This window comes from Rhinolophus hipposideros (assembly GCF_964194185.1).
Source record: "Rhinolophus hipposideros genome assembly, chromosome: 13".
NCBI classification, from domain to species: domain Eukaryota; kingdom Metazoa; phylum Chordata; class Mammalia; order Chiroptera; family Rhinolophidae; genus Rhinolophus; species Rhinolophus hipposideros.
Window position 1 is genome coordinate 66421750 of NC_138059.1, and position 26577 is coordinate 66448326.

Sequence of the window (26577 nt, forward strand, 5' to 3'; positions counted from 1 at the left end):
GCTGTCTACCCCAGGCTGGGGGAGGAGGTCTGGGTGAGATGAGAGACCACGTCAGCATCATCTACAAAGCTTTTATCCAGCTAACTACACCCACCTACCCAAAAACTCTGACCAGTGTTGAAAAAGCCGCACAAGGCCTAACAACCTACCCTGTTTCCAGAACTGAGATTCACCGGTTAAAAAACTATGGAAGAGCGTGCAATGCTGATTTGATTTTTTTTTTTTTAATGGCATGCACTGGTGCCTGAGGTCAGAGCTTCTCAAACTTAAAAGTGTATGTGATGGATGGATCTAGAGAACACTTTGTTAAGCGAAATAAGTCAGAAAGAGAAAGACAAGTACCATATGATCTCACTTATATGTGGAATCTAAAGAAAAGAATATGTGAATGAACTAATCAGAAACAGTTTTGGGGACACAAAGAAAAAACCGAGAGTTGTTAGATGGGCGGGGGTGGGGTGGGGTTGGGGATAAGGGGAAAGGTGAAGGGATTTGGAAGCAGCTGGTAACCACAAGATGGCCTCAGGGTTTTTTGAAAATTAATTTGGGGAAGGTATTCAATAATGTTGTAAAGATTTTGTTGGGTATCCGATGGACATGCGCCCTATTTGGGAGACCACCTCAGGGATACTGTGGATACCTGATCATGGCATTGTACACCAGAAGCTAAACATTAATGAATGCCAACTATAATTTTATATATATAATGTGATGGCTCAGTGTGAGGTCGGAGGGATAGTGGATGGGGGGAGGGGGGTTCACAGTGTGAGGGATATAAATGATGAACGTCTAAGTATTACCTTGTCTTGTACACCTGAAACTAATAAATAAAAAAAATAAAAAAATTAAAAAAAAGTGTATGTGACTCCTTTGGGAATCTTGTGAAAACAGACTCTAATTCTGTGGGCCTGCAGTGGGGCCTGAGATGCTGGGTTTGCAAGAAGTTCCCAGAGGGCGCTGCTGGTTCAAGGACCGGAGTTTGATTGACAAGCCCTGAAGTAGCCTTCATTATAGAACCCAGGAGCGACTCTATACAGATAATAGAATGTGTCTGTGTGATTGTGGAGAATGTCTACATCAGACAGTACATCAGACAGCAATGAAAAGCAGGACCCCTCTGCACAGTAAACACCTCCCCAGTCCCTGATCAGTACAGATTCAAATCATGGTCCCCAATTGTTGCTCTCAAGCAAGCCAGACAAGACTCCATTTATAGTCCCTTGTGTGTGATGCTTGGCTTTATGCCGTGAAAAACACCTGTCACCTGTGAGCTGCAGCTGCTCAGCGGCCTGGGGACAGCACAGTAGCCTGCCCCTAAGAGCACAGCGAATCACGCACGTAATCTTCGATCCTGGCTGGATTTGGCTCCCATCTAATGCTTCCCTTGGCAGAGCTACTGGGTTTCGGTGTGACCCTCCCATGTTTTGTTTTCTGGCATTTCTATAATGTGCTCTTCATGCTGTTAAACCCTAAAAGTACTTTTCAGAAGAGGTTTACTGCAGAGATTCATTAAAAGAAAAATAATGATTGCATTCTGGCTTTTGTTTTGTTTTGTTTTCTTTGAAGCTGCTGGGACACAGTCTTTAGCTATGGGGGTGATGGCGGAAATATAGCCTTGCAATTCTCTGTTAATGGTGATTGATGAGCTGGTGAGGCTGACTAGGTGTCCAAGGAACAAAGCCAGTTCTTAATGGCACTTTAATTCTGGAAATTTAGAAGACTTCCTTGCAGAAATTGGAAGTTGGAGTGGGCGAGAAATAATTCAACAGATGACCATGCTTTCAGGGAACAGCTAGTATACATGGGTCGTTAAACTCGTCTGTGGCCTGTGTGCTTTCAGAATGCACACTGAAGGTAAAATTTTGTAAAAGAAAATAGTTCTGACACATAATCCAGTGTGTGTCTCGTGATGTTCTCATGTACCAGTGAACTGTTGTGTAAGAGAGAAATTGCGCTGTTTCTCTTTCAAAACCCGAAGCTGTTATTAAAATATTTGCCATATGAGGATGTACGATTTGCAGAGATAAATGATGACAGAAGTCGGAATCACTGTGAGTTTTCTACGGGGATGAGATAATGATGGAGATTTGCCGCTGCCAGTCTTTAGTTGCACCCGTACCCCAATCGGCCCCACACATTGCAGTTAGTGATCTTTCTAAAACGTAAATCTGAGCGGGCCGTTCCCTTGCTTAAAATCTGTCTGTGGCTTTTACTCCTCATCGCAGTGTCCTCAAGCTTTAGCCCGCACCGGAATGACTTGTTAAAGCACAGATTGCTGGGCTTCTGCCCCGGAGCTTCTGATTCAGTAGGTATGGCGTGGGCCTGAGAATTTGCATTTCTAACGAGTTAGCATATAATATCAAGGCTGCTGGTCAGGGGGCCACGCTGTAAGGAAAACTGCTCTTTAGAAGAAAGCCCACCAAACTTTTCATCAATGCACCAAGCGCCCTTCAGAATTTGTCCTTTGCTTCACTTCCCAGAAGTACCCCATGTCAACTCATGTCTGTGCCTCTCCCTGCCTCCATTCACACTGTACGACTCGGTTCCCTAAGACCAGGGCTGTCTGTGACACTTGTGTACTGCACAAATGGTAGAGATATCCTTCACATTCTCATCGCTTTTTTGGTTCCCTCTGGACTTGCCCGGGGCACAGCCTACATACAGCCCCAAATCACCATGGACGCCCCCAGACAATCCCTCCTTATGGGTGTCCCCCATCGTGCAAAATGACTTGGAACTTTCGGAGCAAACTATAGGTTGGGGGCTTTGAAGCCTTTGCACACCTTGCTCTCTATGCCTTCATCCTCTTTTCTGTGTGGAAAGTCCTATCCATCCTATAAGGCGTCCCTCTCAAAAAGATTTATGAGTAGAATTGTCCTTAGAGCAAAGGAAACGTTTTTCCAAGGGGAAGACTGTGACAGAACCTGATTAGAGCTGTAAAGAAGTGTTCAAAATCTGTTTTTTCTCCCTTAGGGGACAGGAATTATCTTTTCAAAAAAACTACAAAATTAATAAGAAGAACAGGAAGCAGAGCTTGTTTTGTTCTAGGTATTCACATATCTAAGATGTTTCTTGATATAGACATGGCATTTTAACAAATGACACTTATAAATAAACATTAAATGGAATATGCAACATGATTAAGTTTATACTTTTGTAAGTTTATACTTTTGGAGTTTTTTAGTTTCTGTGATGGTTTCCTTTTGGCTACAGGGATATATGGAATAGAGATATATATGTGTATGTCTATGTTTACATGCATGCGTTTGTTTGTATGTAAGTATTTTTTCATGGATAACCTACATTATTAATTTTTCTCTGGGGCTTAACATTTTATTGCACAAACCTGAATCTACCTAGATCTATATAGAACATCCTTCACTGGTTGGATTAACTGCAGACTCCAAATCATACTAGCCAAAAAAAAAAAAAAATGTGATATAGGATGAATACAGCACTTTTCTTTAAGAAAATTCATCCTTCTGTGAGGTTGAAGCCCAAAGCTAACATATAGTCAAAAGCAGGGTTCTCAAAGAATAAGGGGGGGGGGAAGGGGGAAAAAAAGAAGAAAAAGTTAATCTGCTCACTATAATGAAAAAAGAAAGATTAATAAAAAGTATAGAGCTTAAACCTAGGAAAAAGTTATGTTGCTGAACTTGTAAAGCTGGTCTGTTATTGCAAAATAGGTGCTTTGTAATACAAATTTCTGCTGTTAAAAAAAAAAAATCCATCGCTGGTTAAAGCTTTTAGGCCATATGAAAGCAACAGAAAATGACGAAAAACCTGTCTTATGCTTCTTGAGTAATTAGAAAATACTTGGTTTCTTCAAGGTCCATTCTCATTATTCCAGTTCTGTGGGCTTCTCCCTTCTCTTTTTCGGTTGTTCAGTTATTCACAACTGATTTCTAAAGTGCCTGCTCTGTGTTAGGTAATGTAAGAAATTCTAGAGCAAAGAAATAGTCATTGCCTTCCGTAATTCTACACTCCAGTTTGAGAAACAAAACTATCTCCTATGAAATTGTCAAATTATTACATAAGAAGATCGTAAGGATGGAATAGAACCTGATCAAAACTCTGGCCAACTTAAGCTGAAAAGAGGGAGATGGTGAGACAATATATTGGAAGGTACTGTTCGGGCAGAAACAGACTCACCACGATGCGAACTCATTGCTCCTCCTTCTGGAGCACGTATGACCTCATCCCACCAACTCCTGATCTCCAAATCTCTGAGTTCAAAGTTCAGATTTCCAGGAGGACGAGAATCTGACGGGGCTAGGCTAGAGCCGGGATTGTTCCCTGGAACAAAAGCCAAGGACATAAGGTTGCCAGATCAAATACTGAATGCCTAGTGAATTTCATATAAACAGCAAATATTTTTTTTAGCATAGGTATGTCCCATAAAAAAAATTAATTCAAATATAACTGGGCGTCTGTATTTTTATTTCCTAATTCTGGCAATCCTACAAGGAGGCAGCTGAGTACAGGCAAGGCTGGAAAGGGAGACCACGTGAGTTGGACTGTCTGCAAGAAGTGTCAGTGGCACCTTCTGTGCTTTTGGTCAAACCAGGAAATAAAGGCTACGAGCATCCAGAGAAGAGAGGCCACTGTGATCTGGAACGCCAACAAGGGCTTCCTGGGAAGTGGCAGGATGTGGGCAGATGAAGGACGATGTGGGGGAAGGGTAGGGACTGGGGAAGGGAAATGACATGCCCAGGATGCAGTGAGGGTCCCAGCCTGGCTGGAGGGGGAAAATTCACCAATTCAATCACCACTAGTGAGTGAGTGAGGGAGGGAGTGAGTGTGTATAGGAAGGCAAAATTAGCTAAAAACCACGTGAAAGTGAAATAGTCTTTACAAGGGTCTCAAAATCAGAATCGGTTACTGATTCCCCACACTACATTGGGGATGGATCCCCGACGGCGTGTAATTAGCATAAATTAACCATTCATATATGGCTTTAGAAAGGAATATGTGTTGATCTTTATTTTCCTTTTGCTCACCTTCCCTGAGTTCACTTCCACTCAGCTAAGTGGAAGAGATGGCATCTTAGGACATTGGCAGCCGTTAAGAAAAGTCCAACGTAGGGAATTTTTCTCGATGCATTTGCACCAAGTAACAAAGTCATCTGTCCTTAAGACCCTCCTAACGATACATGCACGTGAATATGCCCTCTTGTAGGATGGTGAAACAGCCACCATCTAGGTGTTGGAGTCACACACAGAATGAGGAACTGAATTCTTCTTATGGCCCAACAGGAATCAATATATGACTTGGGAAATCCTCCAGTAAGTGTAATAATTAACAGTGTTTAGCACAACTTGCAAAGTGCTATCATGTATTTTAGGTTATTTGTTCTTATATTGGCGTTCTCCAGAGAAACAGAACCAATAGAATATATATGCATTACACATATATACACATATATATATAATAGGTAGATAGTTGTGTATGCAGATAGATAAATAGATGATAGATTACATAGATATTTAGGAACTGGCCCCACACAATTGTGAGGCCTAGCAAGTCTGAAATCCACAGATAAGACGACAGGCTAGACATCCAGGTAAGAGCTGCAGTCTTGAGTCTAAAATTCACAGAGCAGGCCAGGCAGACAGGAAACTCAGGGAGGGTTTCTGTGTTGCAGTCTTGAGGCAGAAAGGAAGGAGATGTTAGAGGAGAGGGGAGAGGGGAAGTACTTCAATGCAAGGCACAGAAGTTCCCATGTGTCTTTGTGGAGTGTTGAATGTCAGTGAAATAAAGCAGAGTATCACTGGGGAAGCCCAAGCTAAAAACTTTCTGCATATTTTAAGATTCAAGGCAGGTCAAGTTCACCTGAAGTAAACTTAGTCCAACCCCCTTTTATTATTATTATTATTATTATTATTATTATTATTATTATTGAGATATAATTGACTTGTCACATTGTATTAGTTTCAGGTATATAACATAATGATTTGATACATGTCTCTAATGTGAAATGATTACCACAGTAAGTTTGGTTAAAATCCATCACCTTACATAGTTATAATTTTTTTGTGGGGATGAGAATTTTTAAGTTCTACTCTCTTAGCAACTTTCAAATATATATATAAAACACAGTATTGTCAACTATAGTGACCCTGCTGGATGTTACATCCCCAGGAATTATTTATTGTATAACTGGAAATTTGTACCCTTCGACCACCCTCACCCATTTCATGCCCACCCCCACCCAATCTCAGTTCACCTCTTAAATAGTGGTGAACTCGATGGTTCCATCCTAAGGCAAATAAGCTACAATTGGCTGGGTTTGGCATGCAAACCACTGCTTAGGGGAGAGAATGTGTTTAAAAGTGTTTCAAATATGAACATTAACTACCATGTTTCCTCGAAAATAAGACCAGATCTTATTTTAATTTTCGCTCCAAAAGATGCCTTAGAGCATATTTTCAGGGGATGTCTTATTTTTCAATATACAACAATCTACATTTATTCAAATACAGTCATGTCATCTTCTGGAACATCATCAGAACATACTAAATGTGTCCATCTGGCTGAAAATCTTCACTAGGGCTTGTTTTCGGCGTAGGCCTCATTTTTGGGGAAACACGGTAGGTCTGTAACTGTATTTAAATGGGGGGGAGAGATAAACGGTTTGTGTTCTTTATTACCTCCCAGTGCTGGCCAAAGCCTTTTCCAGACATACTTCCAGCCTTCCTTGCACTTATTCCACGGTCCATTGTATAGGAAGCTTCATGTACAGGATCTAGTTGGATCCCTGACAATCCTTTGGGGCAAGTGTGAGGCACCTCATTTTACAGATGCAGAAACTGAGGCCTGGAGAGGGGATTGGCTCATCCCCGTGGCCAGTAGAGGTGGAGCCATGGATTCTAATTCTTTGTCCTGTGTTCTTTCCGCCACAAAACGCCCATTATCTCCAAAGGAAATAAAATCAAAGAGTTGGTGAATTGAGGCAAGCCTCCAGCTACCTTATTTCCTCTCACCAACAGAAATCGATGCGACCAACTTTTATTACAAGTTCTGGGGCCCTGTTCTTAACCCCACATCATCCATGAATGTCTGTGTCCACATGAAGAATTAAAATCATTACTAGGCAATTCAAAAGAGAAGAAAAGTTTTATCCAGAAAGAATGTCTCTTTCCAGTAACTAAACGCTGGGAACGTAGAGTGAGATATTTTTCAAAGCCTTCTCATTTGAATTTTTTGTTTCTTAAGCAACAAAATTGTATTTTGGCAGTTTGACCAAAATAACAGGACCAGTTGTGACTTGTCCTGGGTTTGGTTTGCAGACATGACTGGAATTAGCAAAACGTTTTAGTTTAGAAAAGAGAATCACCAAATGTTAGAGGTGAAAGGAACCTTGGAGATGATGTAATCCAGCTCACCAAGGGAGTTGACCAATATCACAAAGATAATTGTTTGAAATTTCTGCCTCATTTGCCATGTACAAACATAAGTCTATTTGCTAGAGCTGAGAGAAAGCCAGTTTTGGAGGCCAGCCATTGGAGGTGAAATGATTGAAAACCTAACTTGTGCATGGTAATAATAAACAAAGCAATACCTAAATGCTGTAAGGGTTTACTGTACTAAAGTAAATTTCCATGTTTAGAAGTTTATCCTGTAGCTTTGAGCAAAATTGCACATTTGTTATATTTATTGTGTTAAAAAAAAACTACAATAAGACAATAAACTTTCATTTCGCTTATTGCATCACACATCATCCTTGGTATATATTGAATATTCTGTCTAGAGGGTTATCTTTCTGGGAGAACGCCAAGCTTCACAAGACAGTTAAAATAAGCCATTTATTTACATTGAGAGCAAATGGGTTTTGACAGCTTGAATTTGAACATGAGACAGAAAGTAACACACTTCAATACCTTATGGTTTCTTGAACATGAATGTAGGGTCTCTAAGGACTTGAGTGTCTGGTTTTTTCTTTAGGAACTCTTTCTTCAAGAACGTGCTCCAAAGTTAACACCTAAATTTGCAGGTGTTAAAGGTAGCCATATTTGTTAAGCTGCCATTCACTGGACCGTAGACTGCATTCATAAGGCAATGTTTCATTATTTCCCTAAATGAGCGACCGAAGTAAAATGACCAACAATCCATCTGTCATTGAAGAATCATGGAAAACTGAAGGTCCGCCTTGGACGTTCCACTGCATTCTTTGTCCAGAAGGCTGGAAGATAATAGAACGGTTCCATTTGTATTTCTGCTTTTCTCCTTGTTCTTCGATGCATCAGTAAAATGCATCCAAAATAGGCAGGTGAACAGATAAGAAGATATGGAAAATCTAGAATATGGTCATCAATGCAAGAATGATGGCAACAATCCCAGTACTTAAAATGCCCACAGGTATGTTAGCTACAGTGTGACCTCCTGGAAAATAGAGAGGGACGTAATTCCTTACAGTAGGAGATTAAGAGAGGATGGGATCTGACCAATGCTTCCTAAGGAATATTTTAGTGACAGAATATTGTAAATGTCACTGACCTTGCCATTGACCTCTGTGGGTAGAGATTCACAGTGAGCATTCCCAACTTGCCCTTAATAAACCTTCTTAATCCATTATCCATGGGTTTACCTAAACCTTCTTGAGGGGATTTCTAACTTTAGCTTTCACAATCTCTTAGAGTAGGTGAAGAGAACCTTCATTGTGATTCATTGATCCACATTTTTAAAGGAAATTTTGAAGTGTACTCAAGTCAAAAGTACTTTGTTTTAAGGAAAAAAGAAATATGAAACAACTAGTAATTAAATGCTGTCCTTTAAGTTAAGGAACCATAGATCTTTATTTAATATCTGCAACACATTCTGAAATATCTTATACCATTGTTTTACTTTATAGCAATTTAAGAAGAAAGGAGAGCTGGAAGGAAAAACAATGAAAGGTATAAAGGAGGCCTAAGAGGAGAAAAGAGAAAGGGTAAGAAGAAGAACCCAGAAACAGAGAAACTTAGGATAAAGAGAAGAGGGAGAAAGAACAAGAGAGAAGATGTTCAGAAGTCCTGGTGTCAGTTAGAGATAAACTAATTTTTCATAGCCTGATAGTTACTGAACTGTGTGACCTCAAGATGTTTCATCATTGTATTTTGAAATGTGTACTTGATGCTGAATGTTTGAATTAAAGTCACTATCAGGATATTTTTCACAGTGCTACAAATAATAACTCAGACCAGTGATACCTGCCATGGTCACTGACAAAGGTCAGAAGAAACCAGCCAGACCTAACGTAGGTAAGAGGTTTCAAGTTTCCTACTTCTCCAAGAATTGTGCACTTCAGATGCAGTCTTTACTGAGTAAAGAAGTGCTTCCTTCTACTGCCCTCCAACCTTAATCTTCATGTTTTGCCTTATCAACCTGCAACCCTGCGTTACGATGAGGAGATATGGACGTGGGCTGTCTATATCTTACCTGTTATACAGGTTTCCCACATACCTGTTCTTGACTTTCATCTTTCAAGACCGAAGTCCTGTTCATTTCAGCCTCTCGTAATAGAAGTACCTTTCATGTGTTTAGCATGTCTGTGAGCCATGTAATCCTCATAACAACCATGAAATAACGATGATTGTTGTCTTCATTCGACAGATTTGTCAACTCAGGCACAGAGAGGTTAAGTAACTCCTCCAAGATCACACAGTAAGCAATAAAGTCAGACTCAGAGCTCAGGATGTCTGACTCTAAAATCCAGTCACTTAACCCTCTTCTTCCTTCATATTGAATCCTTCCCCTTGTATCGACATCTGACATCAGGCTGCTATTCTCTGCCTGAAATGTCTGCCCTGCACCAGGATCTCCATGGACAGTCTTCAAGCTCTTCTTTACGATACCTTCCTTGGCTGACTGCAGTTGGCGCGTCACCTTCCTTCCCCATGAGGCTGGCCAGAGGTCCCCATATCCCAGGATGCAGGCTCCCCGGACTCAGTCCCACCATCGGTGCTTAAGGCAGAAACAGTATTGGTTCTGTAAGAAGCATTGTTGTACTGAGTGCCATGTTATCTCTCCACGTGTAGGTCTGCAGTCGTGCTTTTAGAGGTAGAATAAAACTTCTAGACATCGTGGATTCCTTCTCCTTTATGTAGCATGTATGGTGATTCACTTATGGAAACACAAACCAGGGGGTTAGAGAGGAAAACTACCGATAACTAAGAGGAGAGGTGATGACTCCCGCGCAACTGCTCCAGGTGGTGGTTCCTCATACACATGTGCCTACGACCCACGGGTGAGGAGGGGAAGAATGGATCCTTTGCCAATGGCTTAGGCCTAGGATTTAAGTGTACACTACATTAGACTTCTAAGTGCAACGAACTTGTAAAAAGCAAATGTATGTGTATGCGTTGGGGAATTGGGGGTTGTCAAGTTTCCTTCTTGGAATACCTGTGAGCCATCCCTTAAAGAACAGTGAATGCATACGTCTCCAAGCAACCGAGCGGGTTTGCTCACTCGGGCTTTCTTCTCTTTTCCAGATCTTGGCCATCGTGTCCATCCTGTTCATCGTGCTCTCCACCATCGCCCTGTCTCTCAACACCCTCCCGGAGCTGCAGGAGACGGATGAATTCGGGCAAGCCAACGACAACCCCCAGCTGGCGCACGTGGAGGCGGTGTGCATTGCCTGGTTTACCATGGAGTACCTTCTCCGCTTCCTGTCCTCGCCCAATAAGTGGAAGTTCTTCAAAGGCCCGCTCAACGTCATCGACCTGCTGGCCATCCTGCCCTATTACGTCACCATCTTCCTCACCGAGTCCAACAAGAGCGTGCTGCAGTTCCAGAACGTGCGGCGCGTGGTCCAGATCTTCCGCATCATGCGCATCCTCCGGATCCTGAAGCTGGCCAGGCACTCCACCGGCCTGCAGTCGCTGGGCTTCACCCTCCGGCGCAGTTACAACGAACTGGGCTTGTTGATCCTGTTTTTGGCCATGGGCATAATGATCTTCTCCAGCCTGGTGTTTTTCGCGGAGAAGGATGAGGACGCCACCAAGTTCACCAGCATCCCGGCCTCGTTTTGGTGGGCCACCATCACCATGACCACCGTAGGCTACGGGGACATCTACCCCAAAACGTTACTCGGGAAGATCGTGGGAGGCCTCTGCTGTATCGCCGGGGTTCTGGTGATCGCGCTTCCCATCCCGATCATCGTGAACAATTTTTCGGAGTTTTACAAGGAGCAGAAACGCCAGGAGAAGGCGATTAAGAGGCGAGAGGCTCTGGAGAGGGCCAAGCGGAACGGAAGCATCGTTTCCATGAACCTGAAAGACGCCTTCGCCCGCAGCATGGAGCTGATCGACGTGGCCGTGGACAAGGCCGGCGAGCCCCCCCACGGCAAGGAGCCGGCGGACGACAACCACCTGTCCCCCAGCCGGTGGAAGTGGGCCAGGAAGGCGCTGTCCGAGACGAGCTCCAACAGGTCCTACGAGAACAAGTACCAGGAGGTCAGCCAGAAGGACTCCCACGAGCCGCCCCACGACGCGGCCCCGCCCAGCCCGCAGCACCTGAGCGCGCAGAAGCTGGAGCTGCTCTACAACGAGATCACCCAGGCGCAGGCGCGCCCCCACGCGAGCCCGGACGGCACGGCGCCCCCGGAGCGGCCCTCGGCCTCCGAGGAAGAGATCGAAATGGAGGAGGTGGTGTGCCCGCAGCAGCCGCCGGCCGCCGGGCAGGCCGAGGTCGTCGTGGACATGAAAAGCACGTCCAGCATTGACAGCTTCACCAGCTGCGCCACCGACTTCACCGAGACGGACCGCTCGCCCCTGCCGCCACCCTCCGCTTCCCACTTGCAGATGAGGTTCCCGCCCGATCTCACGGGGACAGAGGAGCACCCCAGAGCCAGGGGCCCCCCTTGTCTCACGCTCACCAGGGAGAAAGGGCCTGTGCCCCGGGAGGCCACCCTGGAATACGCTCCCGTGGATGGCGCTGGGGACCGCGACGCCAGCGGTGCCCAGAGTGGGCCCCACGGCCCTGCGCAGGCCGAGGGCCCCTCCGAGAGCCCCAAGAGCTCGCTGAAAGGCAGCAACCCGCTGAAACCCAGGGCGCTCAAGGTGAACTTCAAGGAAAACAGGGGCGGCGCCCCGCAGACCCCGCCCAGCACGGCCAGGCCACTGCCCGTCACCACGGCTGACTTCCCGCTCTCCACCCCGCCGCTCATCAGTACCATCCTGTTAGAAGAAAACCCCCCGCCGGGGGACAGACCCCTGCTGGGCGCTGAGGTTTGCACACCTTGTCAGGGACCTTCCAAAGGGCTGACCCCTCGGTTTCCCAAGCAGAAACTCTTTCCTTTCTCATCAAGAGAGAGGAGGAGCTTCACCGAGATAGACACTGGCGAAGACTATGACTTCTTAGAGCTGCACGGGACGAGGCAGGACCAGCAGGCAGACTCCAGCCCCAATTGCTTGGCAGAGAAGCCTAGTGATGGAAGAGACCCTTTAAGAGAAGAAGGCTGTGTGGGCTCTTCCTCGCCCCAGGACACAAGTCACAACTGTAGGCAAGACCCTTACCATGCTGTGGCTGAAGTGAAAAAGGACAGTAGTCAAGAAGGGTACAAGATGGAAAACCACTTGTTTGCCCCAGAAATTCATTCCAACCCAGGAGACACAGGTTACTGTCCCACACGTGAAACCAGCATGTGACTAGTTAGCAAAGCAATAAAATAAAAAAAAGAACTTGTTTCTTAAACATGCGGTTAATAATGCCTGTGAACTAAAAAGTGGGAAGCTCCCTCCCCTGTCCCCATCCCAAAAAAAAGTGCATAAAATGTTATTTTTGCATGGCATGAACAGTTTCCTTTAAGGACTGTTTAAATAAAGAGTCAAGACTGCATTTTGTAACAAACAAACAAAATTGACTGAAGAACAGTGAACAAATAAAGAGAGCTGTCAGGAAACAGTATTCGGCAATGTCTGACATTTTTTATCCTTTCATTTCAAATTGTAGGCAGATTTTCAACGTTTCTGTTACACTGAATTTTAGAATTTGTACATGAAAGGATGAAATGTCATTGCAGGTGTTCCTAATTGCCAGGAGCAAGATGCTCTGAGCTTGCAAAATGCCTCCTTTTGTACATAATGAGGCCAGGGAAACAAAAGTGTCATGAACCCAGTGGAAGCCAGTTTTCTAACACACAGGTTCTTCCTTCACAGCTACTGCCTGGAGGAATTGCACAGACTTCTTGTTGCAAAATTGCAACCTCTTCCTAAACCATCTCACATATCTTGCTTTGCATTCTAAAGCTCTTCTAAGTACACTTGTTTCAAGGAATACAGTATTTTTTATTTACTTGTGATAGAATTCATAGGGCACATTTTTCTGTTTGGCTCCTGCTTAGTTAACGGCATTTGTGGTTTTACTTTACAAATCATGAAAATAGGCAAGAGTTAATGATCAGATATCCAAAAATTTGGAATTGAAGCTTGAAATGTTGCCAAGCGAATATATATCATGCCACAGACTGTTACAGAAATGCGTTTTTGAAAAATCTGAAAAATATTTCAAGGGTTATATCATACAGCGAAACTTTTGTTTTAGTGGCACTCCACATTTGGAAATGAGTTTTGGTGTTTTTGTTGTTTTGGTATTTTTTTTAATTATATGTTGGCTATCTAAAGATGACTGTATTTTCCACTTGTATCGACATAACCCTATCTAAAGGTCTGAAGATAAAATACAGATATGCATGCGGAAATGGGAATTCCAAAAAGCGACTTTTAACAAACTAAAAGCAGAGCTATTTAATTGAGACTACCACACCCCCTCATAGATAGAGTTCAGTTTGGAAATGAATTACCATAAAAAGCACCCTGACGTGGTAATGGGTCTTGTGGTATTTCCCAATGGGGGGAGGGGACACTGCCACTTTGGGAGGGCCACAGATGCCAGCAGCACCCTCCAGTAATTGCAGCAACTGGAAACATCCCCTCACATTTGCAAGGTCAGGACTACCCGAGTTGAAACCACTTCCAGAATTTTCTATGGAAAACAGTGAAACCCAGAGAAGTTAGGGCACGCCTCTGGTGGTTGCCGTACTAGTAAGGTCTGTGCTAGAACCCAGGTTTTTTGAGTCTACTTTGCTTCACAGGAAATCAAGGTGCTGGCTCCAGAGAGGCAACTATCAGTTGTGTGATCTGGGACGAGCCTCGAAAACCTCTCTGAGTCTCCGTTTTGCCCCAACAAAAACCAAGAGAAAGTTATTTCTCAGCTCCCTTAAGCCTTCAAATTAATATGAGTCCTTGGTCTCTCAGGAATGTCCAAGTTTTGCCTCAGCATAATGCATTTTGTGTGTGTGTGTGTGTGTGTGTGTGTGTGTGTGTGTGTGTTTCTGTGTATGTGTTCCCGGGAAAGAGTAGGGAAAAATCCTGGGCCAAATTCAAAGCACAACTTTTTATTTAAAGATAAGAAAATTCTAAATATTACGCTATTTTTTAAATTTAAAAAAAATAACACTGGAAAAAGACAACCCAAATATTTAGAATCAAGTTAACTTAAGGAACAGCATTTCTTTATTAACAGAATCTGGTCATTATATCTCAGATAAGAAAACAAGTCTTGATCTTAGTTGAAATTCAGGCAGCCCCAATGCTAAAAGTAATTTTAAATATCCCTTTTTCACTGTGCTTAGAATTTCTGAACGGTTTTCACATTTGTTTCAAAACATAACCTTTAAGAGTTTATGTTCATTATCGCTGATATTTACATTACTCATATATTTACATTACTCATACTTATTTCAGTATCTAAAACTACATGTGGACCAGTTTTTGTAAATCTAGAGCATGTGAATTTTCTATATATAGTTTTTAAAGTCAAACAGGTATATCTGCTGTTAGATGAATGGCAAGTAAGTTATGAAAATCAGTTTCTTTACATCATGGTCTCACGAAGCCATTATTTTCTAATGTCTCCGTATCGTTGAATCTCAATTTTTTTTTAATTGATCTATCTGTACAAGTGGGCTTTTCTTATTGCCCTGACAATTCACTAATGCCCACCTTTCAGTATGTCCATTAGGCTTTCTTCTCAGAAACCCTGCTCCAGAATGCTTAATATTAGAAATCTTAGATAACGAATCCTAGATATTCCCTTATGGAAGAGCGTTCTTCTTGAAAACGTTTTCCCCTTTAATATACGTTTTAAAGAATTTTCAAGAATATCCGAATAGAAATCTCAATCTTCAGTTTGTAGCCCATCTGAGCCAAAAATCTTCAGCGAGGAAAAAGAAAAATGCTCCTCTAAAAAACACTTTGACTTTGGTGTTTATAGAAAGGCAGTTAGGGAACTGAGGACTCCCAGAATGCACTTGTGCAGGCTTCCTAAACCTGGTCATTGAATGTGAATGCCTGGAATGGTCTGGGAATGTACCAAGCATGGAGTTCTTTTAAAGTCTTATGTTTTATGTTAACAATTCATATAAAAGCCTGCATTTTGTTCCATAGCATATGTTTCAGTATAAAAGAAATGTTTTTATATTACTTATCAACTAGTAAAATTGATACTCTTATAACGTCAAATACCTCTTCTTTTGCCCCCTGGAAAATGTATCTCCAGTTTGAGAAGCACTGCATGAATGGCAGGAACAATTCCCTGAAGGGCACTGAAGGTTTCTGCTGTTGGGAGGGCGTACTCATTGGTACTTACATTGGTGACCAGGGACACATGTGAATGAGTAAAGACTGGATGAACTCAAAATGATGGTGAATTGGATTAGTCTAGCTATTTTAACAATCGGTGCAAACTGCCACAAGATTGTTTTCGCTCAAAGATTGAGATCAATCATAAAAGGATGAAATGGGTGCGTGGCTAGGTGTCTTGGGTTGGATTACAAAGAGTGGCCTGTGATTCCCTAGAGTTGCCCTCATTAGTCTTTAAACGTTTTCACTAAAAATTTGTCCACTTTGGCACAAACAACTCTTCCGAAGCAACCATTTAGATCAAACACCACCTTGATACCGTGTTTCCCCGAAAATAAGACCTAGCTGGACAATCAACTCTAATGCGTCTTTTGGAGCAAAAATTAATATAAGACCGGGTCTTATATTACATTATATTATATAAGACGCGGTCTTATATTATTGTAAAATAAGACTGGGTGTTATATTAATTTTTTGCTCCAAAAGACGCATTAGAGCTGATTGTCCAGCTAGGTCTTATTTTGGGGGAAACACGGTATGACTAGGTTTGGTAACAGGGAGAATATGGGCTAAGTCCGTTTCCACTAATTCCCTTGCAAAACAGTCTCTCTCAAGTAGACACAAGCTGAGGAAAGTCAGTAATTCAACTATTTTCTCTTGGAATTTGAATAGAAAAAATAAAAGTGCCTTATGTATGTGGAGTACTTTATAGTCTCTTGTTGCACTTACTCCTCAAAACAGCCATCAGTGAAGAACCAGAGAGGTTTCGGTGTCTGTTTTGTTCAAGTTCACAAAGGTCACTGACAAATAGTGGAACCTGGCCTCATCTATGTCATCTGGCTTCAAGTCTGGCATTCCAATATACCACAGTGTGTTTAGCTAGGGTTTGGTTTTGTTTTTTCTGTTAATATCTGAAATTTCATAAATAAAACTGGAGGGGCATTTATCGTCAAGCAGTTTGTTTAAAGCAGCAGTGGATCAGACCAAATGGTAATGGCTAAAGAGGAATGCATCTTTAGCACATATGTGTTTGCCAATTTCGATTTCTGGTCGTAAGATACACATCCGTGAGTTAAGGAAAAGAATTTGTAACTCCTGATCTGACGCGACATGCACATGAGGCAGAGGGCTGAAGGGAGCCGCTTGATTTTCTGAAACAAAAACAAGTAGACTACACTCAAGTCAAAATATTATGTAATTGCATTTCATTGTCATTTTGCTGTTCATTCTTTCAGTAAATAGGAGGTGAGCACCCATATATTCTATAGAAAGCACTAAGCTTGGTGCTAGGGTACAAACCCAGGTCATGGACCTTACTGCCTGGCCCACGTAAAACCAGCCTAAGGATCAATTCAGGTTACTGAAAGATGTCTCTTCTGAATATAGAAAAATCACTCAATTATCAAGCCAGGAAAGCATATGACAGGAATAAGTGAAATGCTTTTCCAACGAGCTATTTTCCTAAGAAAAAGATGGATGGTATATATGGAAGTCTGATCCATAATTATTTTTGAAACACAGTTTAGATTTATGTTTGAGATAACAAATTGTTAGTCTGATTGAGTGAGGTTGTGTGTTGTCTTTTGTTATTATCTGATAAATTGAAATTTTTTTCAATTAAGATATGTTGCTTGTCAAATAGCTGGTAATAGTCTATAAGTAATAACTAGAGCGAAATTTAATACCAGTGAAAATTTATAACAAACTTTATATTTTAATAGTGTGTTGATGGTTATGTTAAAAACAATGCATTTTAATGGGTTTTTTTTCTTACTTTCTATTGTCCATAGGCAACATTTTAGCAATGGATCATAATTTCTGTTTAATCCTCTGAATTTCTAAATGGAAGATATTTGAAATTCGGTATCCAAAAATTAGTTAGCTTAACTCAAGGGATTTATTCACTAGGTCCTTGTGAATTTGAAAATGTATTGGTTAGTATTCCATTTCCATGGTCCTCACCCAAGCAGAACTGGAAGAGAGAGAGAGAGAGAGAGAGAGAGAGAGAGAGAGAGAGAGAGAGAGAGAGAGAGAGAGAGAAGGGAGGGAAGGAGGGAGAGAGGGAGGAAGAGAGGAAGGGAGAAAGGGAGGAAGACTCTACAAAATCTAAGTGAAAACAAAAAAAAAAATGAGAACATTCAAAGGTCCATCATTAATAAGAAAGAGGAAAGATCCCACCTCCAGAATCTTGGTGAACATTTTATATTATTAAAGTTAGTGCTTATTGTAATATAATACTATCTTTTAGTGGTTTCAGTAACCATTTCATTTACTTGCCTTTTGAAAACAGTCTGACTTAATTGCATAAATCTTTATTTACCATTGTCATTAATGCATAATTTCTTCCTTATTAAGTCTAAAATGGTTTTAACCTTTAAATATATATATATAAATAAAGGGAGGTGGGGGGGGTTCTCTTTAATAATAAGAAAATCCAGGACCAGCAAAGGATATAAATACCCCAAAAAAGGGAAGAAAGACTAAAAAATATGTAAGTAAATGAAATGTTGTTAAGCAGATAAATATTAGGTATATGTATATACTCATTTAACATTTAGACTAAATACTTTTTATTGGCATGAATTACAGTTGAGACCACAATTCCAACTTTAATTTCTTTCCTGAAGAAATTATTTTTTATCATCTAACAAATACTTCAAGATTGCTGTGATAAAATATTTCATTCAACAAACATTTACTGTCTACCAAGTGCCAGAAATTAATTTATGTACAGTTCATATCCTCAATTTTACATTCTAGCAGAAGGAATTAATTTCATATTTAAAGAGATTATATTCCAAAGTAAAATGCAATTCTACAGAGTGAGCTGGAAATAGTATGACACTATATTTAAATTTGTTGTCTGAGAATTTCTATAATCCACTAGTTTTCATCCTCAGACACAAGTGATTTATTTTCATTCCTAATTTAGAATCTGAATGACTACCACATAAGCTTGCTAAACATCCATGCTTAAAATTACAGTAGCTGTCTGGAATCTAGTGAACATTTATTTCAATGTAGAGATTGCCCACTTCAGCCAAAGGAAATATTCTAGCAAAAAAGATGTTGAAAATAATTGTTTTTATATTTCTATAACTGTTTTTGCTTGATTTTTTTTAAATCCTAGCCTGTATCCTGTGACAAGCCCTCACAACCTGCTGTTCTGATGAACGCTTACTGCCAATCTGAATGATGTAGTTTGTCTCCCATCCACTGTGGGCAATGCAGGCAAACGATGTGGCCAAGTAGTGTTGCTTTTCGTTATTTTTGCTCTATTTCAAACAGGATTTGAGATGGCACACAAGACAATAAAAATAGACTTTCAAAATCAAGACTCAGGGAAACAGACACAGAATAGTGGCAACAAACAAGAAGCCAACGCCCAGATTCAGAAAGAATGTCAGGAGGCCCCGCCATCCCGCTTTTTATGACCATGTTGAGTGTCCTCTAGTGGTCAGTCTGAGAGAAAGTGGAATTCTTTATTTGCAGGAAGCGGAAACAAGAACTTCAAAGTTCTTTACCATTTTCCACCTTCCGTCATGAGGACATGGAGCCAGAATCACAAGTACATCCTACACATTTTTTCCAGTGGTCATTTCTCAGTTTCCTTTTTCTTACTCCAAAATATCTGATAAAACTGTTGCTACCCTCTGTGTAGCAATTTTCAGAATATTCTTACCTGCTGACTCCATCAAAACAAAATCACAAGTTTAGCTCAGTATTTAACAGTCCCCTAGTCTGTACTCTACAAACACGGTATATGCTACTTTCTACCATTAGCAGAAAGCTAGAAGAGAACTCAAAATACTGATTTTTTTTTCTTTTAAGAATCGCAGACCTGTTGAAAACAAAGCTATTGGGGTGATTAACTCCAAAACCCATAGTCTCCAGTCTACCTGAAGATTACAAGTAGAACTTGAAATGCCCCTGAATTGACCCTGGTGGGGAAAAAAAAAAACAGACGGTCGCTAACCTCCCAAGAGACATCTGTGGGTGCTGGCCAGAAATTCTATTACAGCCAGGTTTCTGCCATCTTTAAACCAAGATGCTGCTTCTTACATTCTTAGTTGCAGCATATGAATTAGGCTCTGATTTTAAGCTGCAAATTATACTTACATCATAATGTTTAATTGAAATTAGGAGGATTTTTGTAAAGAAAACAGATATACAGAAAGTAATATGTACTAATATTATCTAAATTACTTATCCAACAAAATACTACTGCCAGAATTAACAAACGTATATACTATGAAAATCTCATTAAAAAACTGGCAAGCTCTTCCTACAAAGCCAAAGAAAGAAGGAAGGAAGGAAGGAAGGAAGGAAGGAAGGAAGGAAGGAAGGAAGGAAGGAAGGAAGGAAGGAGAGAGAGAACCTGCAAGTTATAAAACACTAGATTTGTCATACAATAGCCAAGTTTCAAACTTATGCAATTTTAAAGAGGTATGATATTAAACCATTAAAAATTCAATAGTGAATGTATTAAAAAGGTTTATTAAGCAAATATAAGGTACCATTAGCACACTGAGGCATTTTTAATAACCTTACATTTAACTGCATAATGACTGCTCTTCCCACCTTGCTTTCATTCTGAAAGTGTTTCTGTTATGTATTGTTGTTCATGTGCCTGCTTGCTTTGCTTTGTTTGAAGAAGTGAGGATAAGTGGGCAAACGTGTTTATAGAGCAAAATCATTAGATAACTTATTAACATTACCTACTGTGCCGTGGGGTACCATGGAAACCATTCGTGGAAGTGACCTTACCTTCTCACTCCTTTCCACCTTCTTTTCAAGTTTCGCCATCCTGGTTTGGAAACAGATGCTGTAGATCAAATCTCAGATCCTGCCCATCCCTATTTTTCCTTCCTCTCCTGTCTGCAGTAGCCACCATCAATCCTTTCCGAGGGTCTGCCTGATTATAGTGCTTCAGGTGTCAAACAAGGACACGAGCAAGTGAACCATCAGTAATATGCAATGGTAACAAACATTTTGATCAAGTAAAACTGCTGTTACCCTAGTAATTTTTATATGGTTGTTGGCCAAAACTGTAATAGTGATTTAAATAAAACTTTAGCAAAAGGTATGAAGGGTGGAAAGAAGGCCACATTAAAAATTATACTTTGTTGTACATACAATTAGAAATAATTCGTATTTGGATTAGAATTTTTTTTTTACATTCTTTCAAGTAAAAATATATTCAGGTGGTCATTTGAAATTAATGTTTCTCATTTTACTATAAATGAGTGTTTTTTAAAAGACTCTTATAAATGAAATGAGATGATACATAGTAAAACACCTCACATAATACTTGGCAAATAAGAAGTATTTTTTTTCTTTTTAAAAGTATTCCAAAAGAAATCATTCAACCCATATTTGTGTGCTAATTATTTAGTCTTCTAAAATTTTTCTGTGGCTTCCCAAACAGTCAAAATTCTAAATGTGTGTGTGGGTATAAATGTAGGTTTTCACTCACTGTTACCTTAAAATAGAGAGCATTGTATTTGCTAAATACATGTATTTTTGCTAAATTATATGTATATGTATCTTTACCTCAGGTGGCTTTAAAAAGAGACTGACATTGTTCGGACAGATAACACGCTATAAAAACTTAAGCAATGCAGGGGTTTTTTGTTTGTTTGTTTAGCTAATGTTTATATAGACAAATGCTTATATATTTTTAATGTTTAATAAACAAATGTCTATTTCTTCTAGCGAAACATCAGCTTCCTAAAATTAGTAAGATTTCAGATGTGTTATCTATTTGAAGAGTCTTTTATGCCATCCTTTTTACCACGAAATTAAACATACTTAGTCATTATGTCAATATTCAACATACTGTTCCAACTTTATGTTTTAAATATTTGTACCGTGTTTCCCAAAAAATAAGACCTAATTGGACAATCAGCTCTAATGTGTCTTTGGGGGCAAAAATTAATATAAGACCCGGTCTTATTTTACTATAATATAAGACTGGGTCTATAATATAATATAAGATAAGATAAGATAATATACCAGGTCTTATATTAATTTTTGCTCCAAAGGACACATTAGAGTTGATTGTCCGGCGGCTCGGTCTTATTTTCAGGGAAACAGGATAAACCTAAGGATATATTTCATAAAGCAATTCACAACCAAATTTGGTTCCAGATTTCCCATAATTGGCTATTTGTCAGAATAAACTATAAAATGAGGATAAAAGCTTTCAGTGTAAAAAAAAAATCGTCAAATTTTGTTTTTGCAATCTAACGTATAGACTGTCATCAGCCTTTGGCAGAGACTTTTTGTTTTACTTGTTTTTAACGTTAAAATCTTGTTGACTAAGAAAGGTAGAGGAGGAAGCTCATTTTCTATTTCAATTTGTTTAAAATACCAGGTCACAAATTTAGATAGTGCCCTTATTTCCTATGGGAGCGTCTGAGCTGGGTGATGACCAAGAACTCTATGTAATGCAGCACACTGTAGACTCTTTACACTGATTGAATGCAGCTCCTCCAAGCAAAGCGGGGTGTCACTGAGGAACCAGGGGATACAACTAACTCTAATATTAAAGACAGACTGACTTTGGGACGCTCTCCCATTGAATCTGCAAATTTTTAAGGTATGCTAAAATTCACCTTCAGAGTAGCTGGTATCTATCATTAGTAAACTGAAATTAAGACTTTAATTTTAACAAGGGTTTTGGAGATTTGGAGGGTTTTCGGTTGTTGTTTTTGCATAGTGGTTTTATGAAAACTTTAGTATAACATATTTGGGGTTTCAATCAATTTATTATGATGTTTTAAAAAACAATCCATGTTCTAAAGCATAATTGCATGACAGTTTAGATTCTATTACTATTTAGTTATAGCCTAACAAATACTGTATTCCTACCTATTTTCTCAAAATTAAAGCTCCAAGCTTGGTAGATAGTATTCAGATAAAGCATTATGCTGCCCAACCAATTCACTAAATGTATTTATTACCTGTCTCTATGTAGCTTATGTAACAATTTGATGTTGACTGTCCATGTCTGCTGCATTTAAAAGCTGTCAGTGTGACTGTCTCATCTTATTGTGTCAACATACTATGTTACACTGTCATTTACATGGACCGTTGTACTAAAGTGGCTGTAAGCTGCTTACTCCTCATCTAGCCCAAAAAAGGTCTGAGGCAGTGCAATACCGCCTTTAGCTAAAATGGCTCACAGTTTGAATCATTTCCATCTGTGCACTCTTTACCATAAATACTCAAGTAGTATTTTTTGACTGTCTTTGCAGGCTTGTAAGAAAAAGCACTACGTCATATCTATATAGTCTAAATACGTCAAGTAATTCCGTTTAAAAAGTGTTGCCTATTAACAAACTAAAGAGAAATAGCTATTGGTTTTCCCAGACAGTTGCTGGAATTCTTTCCCATTGCCAATGTAGACCTGCCTTAAGTGGTTTCTCTCACTACTACTGTGTGTTAAATTCAAGGAGGGCATGGTGGTGAAGGCTTACCCGCCTGATATTAGCTCTTTTCACTAGTCAAAGGATGTACATCCCTCAGAAGTGACCCATCTAGTGACGTCCAATTGTCAAGAGTAGATATTATTTTCATTTTAGTCACCAAAACACTGAACCTCAGTATCTACAAAATTAATATACATAGACCTTCAAAGGCCTTCACTGGGGGATGGGGGTGAGAGTTGATTAGGAGATGAAGGGAGTGAGAGGAGAAAGAAAAAAAGAGAAGCTCATAGAGAATGGCAAATCTCCAAATGAGTTAAATGGGGGAAACTGACGTTTATACTGTATATATTTTTTAAGTTGATTGGCTTTGGAGAAGACCGTATGTGTTTGTGTGTGTATGCGGACATGAGTGTGTCTAGGTTAGGAGGGGAAGCCTGAATATCTACTGCTTTTTGGTTAACTAGAGTCATATATTATTAACAATAAATATGCCTAACTCCCAAAACTCATTAATTCAATGTTTAATGTTAGAATTATAATCTTATTGTTAAACTCAGGACAACTCTGTGAAGATTCACAAAGTAATTTTATGAAAACATATGGTGAAGCTATAAAACTATGAGTAATTAATGCACATAAAAAGCCTTGCTGGGAATAATCATGGGTGATTTCCCTATAAAACAGGTTGATATACAACCTAATTTTTTCTCAAATTGTAGAGATTTTAATAGTTTCTATTAAGTCCCTAACATCTCTCAGATTAAAAACACCGAAACCTATTTTTGAAGTCTAAGGAATCTAGAGTATCAGAATTTAAAAGTTAAATTAATAGTCCTTAAAACTTCTATATACAGTAAGTAATACAATTTCCTATTTCTAAGTTATACCTGGTGTTACATTTATAGGTACAGTCACACGAAGCATCATTCGCTTTCATTATTTCAATGTTTTCGAAGGTTTTCATACTACTCTATGAATACTCTGAATGCTGCAAGGGAAAAGAAGCACAATCAGTATTTTATTTTTTAAGATTTCTCAGTTGTGTTATCTTGTCCTGTCCATACCCATGACAGCAATAGTGTTTCATCTTACACTATGTTGAAATACTTTTAATATAAATCCTCACTAGAAGCTAAAGCTTATTCATAAGTTGTAAGTCTTGTCTAGTGTCATTCATCTGCCTGAACATGCTTTGTTTCATTATATTTGCCAACAAAATGTTTTGATTTCAGTTTTGTAAAGAGGATACGAGTTAGCAAACCCATGTGTGTTCAGCTGTCCATCTTGCACCATAAATACAATGCCTTTCTCTCCCATTTAATGGTGTTTGTATCGATGTCGCCATATCTGCTGCATTTTAACTCCATGAAAAGAAAATGTGATTTTGTATTAGTAGTTTTGCTGATCAACTCAGTATTTCTGCACCAATCAGCATACTTAAATGCATGTAGTAGTCTGTACAATTGTTCAACATCCAAATACTTGTTTACTTTATGTCAACATGTCTGTAAAATTGCTGGCATTGGTCTCCATTCCAGTCTGGTAGAATAAGCAAGATAGAAAATAAATGTGTAAATGAATCATCTGTGTCATTTCAGTTCTCTGCATGAAGCCACTTTGCATCAAGCATGACATCCAAGCCCGCCACCCAACAACCATGGTTTCCTGACACCTCATTACTGACTGTTGAGACAAGTAGCTTTTGGAGGAAGTGTAGGATTAAACTTCTAAGTCTGGAAAAACTTAAAGTTGGATCCATTATCATTCAAAGTACACTCCTTTTCAAATGAATCCTTTCAGACAGCTTACGGATGGATGGATGTCACTAGCTTTATATTTTTTAAAAAATTCAGTGCAAACTACTTTGCTGAAACGCTGGGATAAGATCATCAGAGAATTTTGAGATAGTGTCCCCATGCCATTCCTAACGCCAGGATAGTCCTTGTTGGGTAAATCAAGTCTTAACTCTTGACCTAAAGGCCAGCTTCGTGGTTATGTGACCTGTGCAGTTACACAGAAGCACTGGTGCTTAAAGGAACGCCATACCTAATTTAATGCCCTGCTGTAGCCATCTTGAAATTATTGAATCATCAAAATACCAGTATTATTATCTTCTCCATCTTACAGAAGAGCAAAGTAAGGCACAAAGACACTAGCGTGCCCAAGGTCACACAGCTAGTCAAGCCAGGATGTGAACCCAGGCAGCCTGGTTACAGAGTTTGGATACCTGACCATTTAGGCCAACGCTGGCTCTTGCTTTGCTATGCTGCCTTTCCATCAAAGAAAAATTCTTCATTTTGTCTGTTTAATAAAGTGCTGGAGGTGTCCATTACAGTCTTTACCTTAAAGACCTTTGCTTAATCGTCTAAAAGTTTCAAGGATGAAACCTTCAGAGAAATTGCAACTCCAAACAACATGTCCCCTGCTCCCCAGGCCAAGTACACTTGCCTGAGTTAAATTAATGAGATGGCTATAAATATGCAGTAAAATATCACCGGTGTATTTGGGGCCCAATGCAGACCAGACTACAGAGTACCTGGTCTGTCTCCATCCAACTCCTGCACTGAAGACAGAGGGAGTTAAGTGACCAGGAGAGTGGGCTGGCCCTGGGCTCAGTGACACTTGCCTCCATTCACTCCCTCTGCCTTCCTAGCTCAGAAACCACCACACATCTTCCTAAAGCCAGAGGGCGCCATCCTGGTCATACTGACATAAGAGGCTGGGCTGGTGATGTAGAGAGATTCAGTGCTGGATTCTGAGAATTAGACAAGAAGCAATGTGCTCACTGCCTATTCAGTCTGCAAGAGCATTTCTGCTCCGGGCTAATTAATGTTCAAGATCCAAAGCCATATATAAAAGAAATAAGGGATCCCAAAAAGCCTGCTGCGCCCACACCTTCAGCAGCAGCCACCACGCAGCAGCAGCCATTCCAGTCAGAAAGCCCATTGGATTCTCCAGTCATCCCCGAGTGTCGGCAGCCCCCAAGGTAAGAGCGATCTAGCCACATAAAGAAATATATTCTTCTCCCACACGGGCTTCTCCATTCCATCCACCACACTTCATTTCCCAAACCCTCCTTTTCTGAAAGTTCAGGGCACACAGAGACAAAATAGTTGGGAGAAGTCACCCATTTCTAGAATTCCATCTAACCCAAGAGAAATGAACAAAAGGAGCCCTTATCTCCTTGCCCTTGTTGACTGGGTTCAATGCAAAATTTTCTTCCCTTTGTATGGTCCCCTCTTTCTGCTCCAATCCACCCTATTCACCATCCACCCTCGGCCCTAGAAAAATAAATCCTATAAGGCATGATTTGGGCCACACACAAAACAAATGGGGTGGGGGGAGCTGATAGCATGGCATCTACTCTAAGAGAATAACAAAAAATATTTTTCTCCTCACTTCTCCACCTTTTCCCATATTCAACCTCAAGTAAACAGTGGGTTTAATAGTGTGACTCAGGGGGCTGCAGAATAGTAGAGACTGTGCTGAGCCAAACCTGAGCACATTCCCTCCTCCAGCCCCAG

General features: G+C 40.3%; 1 protein-coding gene across 2 annotated transcripts in view; it reads left to right on the forward strand.

Annotated features, from left to right (window-relative positions):
• KCNB2 (potassium voltage-gated channel subfamily B member 2) overlaps window positions 1–12883 on the forward strand; it is a 355340-nt gene extending 342457 nt beyond the window's left edge. For both annotated transcript variants that reach the window (XM_081071012.1, XM_081071011.1), the window contains exon 3: window positions 10470–12883. In XM_081071012.1, the coding sequence (XP_080927138.1) occupies window positions 10470–12626 (2157 nt within the window). In that variant the 3' untranslated portion in view covers window positions 12627–12883. The remainder of the gene's footprint in view (window positions 1–10469) is intronic.
• The last annotated feature ends 13694 nt before the right edge of the window (window positions 12884–26577 follow it).